The sequence below is a fragment of the Panulirus ornatus genome, chromosome 61 (genome assembly GCF_036320965.1).
Source record: "Panulirus ornatus isolate Po-2019 chromosome 61, ASM3632096v1, whole genome shotgun sequence".
Lineage (NCBI taxonomy): Eukaryota > Metazoa > Arthropoda > Malacostraca > Decapoda > Palinuridae > Panulirus > Panulirus ornatus.
The window spans coordinates 3300390-3306562 of NC_092284.1; the positions used below are offsets into that span (position 1 = coordinate 3300390).

Sequence of the window (6173 nt, forward strand, 5' to 3'; positions counted from 1 at the left end):
AAGTCGACTTCTAATCGCAATCTTACTTAATATATTAAGTCATGGACTTAAGTGTGATGTCACACTTATACTTAAATCGTAGTAGCTGGGAAGTGACGACCGGTAAACGAGAAAATAAAAATAGTTGGTGTTCGTCCAAAATGGCGGACGGCACACCTCCCTCATTTAACGCCATCCCCAGCGAAGGGACGGCGTCTCATCTACCTTCTACTATGTCCAATATACTCATGAATATATCCCGGATAGACTCACCTTATCTGTCAGGGGTATATCCGCACAGGGTATGTCTGGGAGGCAAAATAAGTGGAGTATGTCCGTCTCTGGTGGTCGCCTGAGCACTGAGCCTCGACCCAAGAGACGAGGGGGTCTCATGGCGGCCTCGCCTTGGTAACACTGCCAGTACCTCTCGAAATGTCGTGTTGGTAACACTGCCGGTACTTTGGGCCCCTCATCACCTTTTAAAATAAAATAAAAAAAATGGTTTTTAATTACTAATTAATCTACGGCCAAAAAAATAGAGGGGGATTAATTAAATGGCGGTTTACTTCCATTCGCTCTAATTAATCAATTCACTACTTTAATATTTATATATATCTTAAATCTTGGTTCATTTATTTCTCGTACGTAATTTGCATTATAATATTTTTTTCTGACGTTTAATTAATTATATTAAAGATTCTCGAACGAAGGTAATTAAGGATATTAAAGGGTATTTAAGTAAGCATTGATCGTACGTCCGGCAGGTGGTCGCTCGCTCGCTCCCCCCAAGTAGAAACTTTCTCCACCCGCGTCCCGGCAACCAGGTGTCTAATTTATATATATATCTTTCCTTTGCAAACCCCGTCGTCTAGATACCCTTGAGCTGAAAGAGCAAATATCTTGGCCATTTTTATAAATAAATAAGAAGCCTCGTCGTCGTCGCTGCCAAATGCAGTAAAAGAACATCTACGGGGTAGCAATATGGCGGGAAAATGGACGACAGAAATGGCTAATTATTATCTCTTTCGTCTGGAGGGAATAATTACCTTGGAATAAACCAAATTATCGACACTGGATGATATACTTGCATCATACACCAACATACTCAACCTACTTGCTGAAATATCGCCTCACACCAACATACTGCCTGATTTATCTTTCACCAACATATTGTTATGTCACCAACATACTGTTCTCTTTCACCAACATACTGTTATCTGTCACCAACATACTGTTATCTGTCACCAACATACTGTTATCTGTCACCAACATACTGTTATCTGTCACCAACATACTGTTATCTGTCACCAACATACTGTTACCTGTCACCAACATACTGTTGTCACCAATATACTGTTATCTGTCACCAACATACTGTTATCTGTCACCAACATACTGTTATCTGTCACCAATATACTGTTATCTTTCACCAACATATTGTTATGTCACCAACATACTGTTATCTGTCACCAACATACTGTTATCTGTCACCAACATACTGTTATCTGTCACCAACATACTATTATCTGTCACCAACATACTGTTATCTGTCACCAACATACTGTTATCTGTCACCAACATACTGTTATCTGTCACCAACATACTGTTATCTGTCACCAACATACTGTTATCTGTCACCAACATACTGTTATCTGTCACCAACATACTGTTATCTGTCACCAACATACTGTTATCTCTCACCAACATACTGTTATCTGTCACCAACATACTGTTATCTATCACCAACATACTGTTATCTATCACCAACATACTGTTATCTGTCACCAACATACTGTTATCTATCACCAACATACTGTTATCTATCACCAACATACTGTTATCTGTCACCAACATACTGTTATCTGTCACCAACATACTGTTATCTCTCACCAACATACTGCACGACCCAATTATCATACGAGTATTATGTACATTAAATCATATTACACATTACATGCACCAGTCTGGTATTATATGTACAGAAAAGTAGTACATGTACTTAAAATAATTTACATCTCTTCATTATAAGACGTTACTGATCACTGAACCACAGATAATTCTTCTATGTAAATACACTTACATATATTTACATTTACATGTGGGGGGATACAAACTGGAAATTATTGAAAATACAAATACAGGATAAATGTTATTATTACAAAATAATGCTCAAATATATATATATATATATATATATATATTTTTTTTTTTTTATACTTTGTCGCTGTCTCCCGCGTTTGCGAGGTAGCGCAAGGAAACAGACGAAAGAAATGGCCCAACTCACCCCCATACACATGTATATACATACGTCCACACACGCAAATATACATACCTACACAGCTTTCCATGGTTTACCCCAGACGCTTCACATGCCTTGATTCAATCCACTGACAGCACATCAACCCCGGTATACCACAACGATCCAATTCACTCTATTCCTTGCCCTCCTTTCACCCTCCTGCATGTTCAGGCCCCGATCACACAAAATCTTTTTCACTCCATCTTTCCACCTCCAATTTGGTCTCCCTCTTCTCCTTGTTCCCTCCACCTCCGACACATATATCCTCTTGGTCAATCTTTCCTCACTCATCCTCTCCATGTGCCCAAACCACTTCAAAACACCCTCTTCTGCTCTCTCAACCACGCTCTTTTTATTTCCACACATCTCTCTTACCCTTACGTTACTCACTCGATCAAACCACCTCACACCACACATTGTCCTCAAACATCTCATTTCCAGCACATCCATCCTCCTGCGCACAACTCTATCCATAGCCCACGCCTCGCAACCATACAACATTGTTGGAACCACTATTCCTTCAAACATACCCATTTTTGCTTTCCGAGATAATGTTCTCGACTTCCACACATTCTTCAAGGCCCCCAGAATTTTCGCCCCCTCCCCCACCCTATGATCCACTTCCGCTTCCATGGTTCCATCCGCTGCCAGATCCACTCCCAGATATCTAAAACACTTCACTTCCTCCAGTTTTTCTCCATTCAAACTCACCTCCCAATTGACTTGACCCTCAACCCTACTGTACCTAATAACCTTGCTCTTATTCACATTTACTCTTAACTTTCTTCTTCCACACACTTTACCAAACTCAGTCACCAGCTTCTGCAGTTTCGCACATGAATCAGCCACCAGCGCTGTATCATCAGCGAACAACAACTGACTCACTTCCCAAGCTCTCTCATCCCCAACAGACTTCATACTTGCCCCTCTTTCCAAAACTCTTGCACTCACCTCCCTAACAACCCCATCCATAAACAAATTAAACAACCATGGAGACATCACACACCCCTGCCGCAAACCTACATTCACTGAGAACCAATCACTTTCCTCTCTTCCTACACGTACACATGCCTTACATCCTCGATAAAAACTTTTCACTGCTTCTAACAACTTTCCTCCCACACCATATATTCTTAATACCTTCCACAGAGCATCTCTATCAACTCTATCACATGCCTTCTACAGATCCATAAATGCTACATACAAATCCATTTGCTTTTCTAAGTATTTCTCACATACATTCTTCAAAGCAAACACCTGATCCACACATCCTCTACCACTTCTGAAACCACACTGCTCTTCCCCAATCTGATGCTCTGTACATGCCTTCACCCTCTCAATCAATACCCTCCCATATAATTTACCAGGAATACTCAACAAACTTATACCTCTGTAATTTGAGCACTCACTCTTATCGCCTTTGCCTTTGTACAATGGCACTATGCACGCATTCCGCCAATCCTCAGGCACCTCACCATGAGTCATACATACATTAAATAACCTTACCAACCACTCAACAATACAGTCACCCCCTTTTTTTAATAAATTCCACTGCAATACCATCCAAACCTGCTGCCTTGCCGGCTTTCATCTTCCGCAAAGCTTTCACTACCTCTACTCTGTTTACCAAATCATTTTCCCTAACCCTCTCACTTTGCACACCACCTCGACCAAAACACCCTATATCTGCCACTCTATCATCAAACACATTCAACAAACCTTCAAAATACTTACTCCATCTCCTTCTCACATCACCACTACTTGTTATCACCTCCCCATTTGCGCCCTTCACTGAAATTCCCATTTGCTCCCTTGTCTTACGCACTTTATTTACCTCCTTCCAGAACATCTTTTTATTCTCCCTAAAATTTAATGATACTCTCTCACCCCAACTCTCATTTGCCCTTTTTTTCACCTCTTGCACCTTTCTCTTGACCTCCTGTCTCTTTCTTTTATACATCTCCCACTCAATTGCATTTTTTCCCTGCAAAAATCGTCCAAATGCCTCTCTCTTCTCTTTCACTAATACTCTTACTTCTTCATCCCACCACTCACTACCCTTTCTAATCAACCCACCTCCCACTCTTCTCATGCCACAAGCATCTTTTGCGCAATCCATCACTGATTCCCTAAATACATCCCATTCCTCCCCCACTCCCCTTACTTCCATTGTTCTCACCTTTTTCCATTCTGTACTCAGTCTCTCCTGGTACTTCCTCACACAGGTCTCCTTCTCAAGCTCACTTACTCTCACCACCCTCTTCACCCCAACATTCACTCTTCTTTTCTGAAAACCCATACAAATCTTCACCTTAGCCTCCACAAGATAATGATCAGACATCCCTCCAGTTGCACCTCTCAGCACATTAACATCCAAAAGTCTCTCTTTCGCACGCCTGTCAATTAACACGTAATCCAATAACGCTCTCTGGCCATCTCTCCTACTTACATAAGTATACTTATGTATATCTCGCTTTTTAAACCAGGTATTCCCAATCATCAGTCCTTTTTCAGCACATAAATCTACAAGCTCTTCACCATTTCCATTTACAACACTGAACACCCCATGCATACCAATTATTCCCTCAACTGCCACATTACTCACCTTTGCATTCAAATCACCCATCACTATGACCCGGTCTCGTGCATCAAAACCACTAACACACTCATTCAGCTGCTCCCAAAACACTTGCCTCTCTTGATCTTTCTTCTCATGCCCAGGTGCATATGCACCAATAATCACCCACCTCTCTCCATCAACTTTCAGTTTTACCCATATTAATCGAGAATTTACTTTCTTACACTCTATCACATACTCCCACAACTCCTGTTTCAGGAGTATTGCTACTTCTTCCCTTGCTCTTGTCCTCTCACTAACCCCTGACTTCACTCCCCAGACATTTCCAAACCACTCTTCCCCTTTACCCTTATATATATATATATATATATATATATATATATATATATATATATATATATATATATATATATATATATATATATATATACACACACACACACACATATATATATATATATATATATATATATATATATATATATATATATATATATATATATATATATATATATATATATATATATATATATTGCGCCAGGAATGGCTTCACCCACCCACATACACATGGATATACATAAACGTCCACACATGCACATATACATACATACACATTACAACGTATACATACATATACATACACAGACATATACATATATACACATGTACATAGTCACACTTGCTGCCTTCATCCATTCCCGTCGCCACCCCGCCACACACAAAATAGCATATATATATATATATATATATATATATATATATATATATATATATATATATATATATATATATATATATTTTGAAGGTATTTAGTTCTTACGTGTATATTTCTCATCTAAACTTTATAATATACAAAGTGCAGGGAAATTTGAAGTGCCTTCTACATCAAAATAATCATCATACATTTTTAATTAGTGAAAAATTTTTAATCAGTTAATTAATGACTTGAAAATTGACAACAAGCGTAGAAATGGACATGATCATTATAAACATTCTACTGTTTATATACATATACATTATATAAGAACTTCAGGTTGTCACATATATTATCATCAACATTGACTTTTATTTATATGACTGATGACCTCTTGGGGAAAAAATCGGTTTATAGACATTCTGTATATATATTCTATATACACACATATGCAAATTACTTCCTTTATATTTTTGTTATAACCCTAATGTTATCACATATTCCTGTGTTATAACAACCCTAATTAGCAATCGAACATGTTCTGCTAGTTAACCCCTTGTAAGTTCTAATTGCTTGTTTGGGTCTGTCTTACATAATCATTTCATTTTTTCCTTCCATATCTG

At 38.6% G+C, this 6173-nt stretch overlaps 1 protein-coding gene across 1 annotated transcript in view; it reads right to left on the minus strand.

Moving 5' to 3' along the window:
• LOC139767428 (uncharacterized) overlaps positions 1-406 on the minus strand; it is a 26188-nt gene extending 25782 nt beyond the window's left edge. The window contains exon 1 of the mRNA XM_071696803.1: positions 253-406. Coding sequence (XP_071552904.1) covers positions 253-372 — 120 coding nt within the window. The 5' untranslated portion in view covers positions 373-406. The remainder of the gene's footprint in view (positions 1-252) is intronic.
• Positions 407-6173: the final 5767 nt, after the last annotated feature.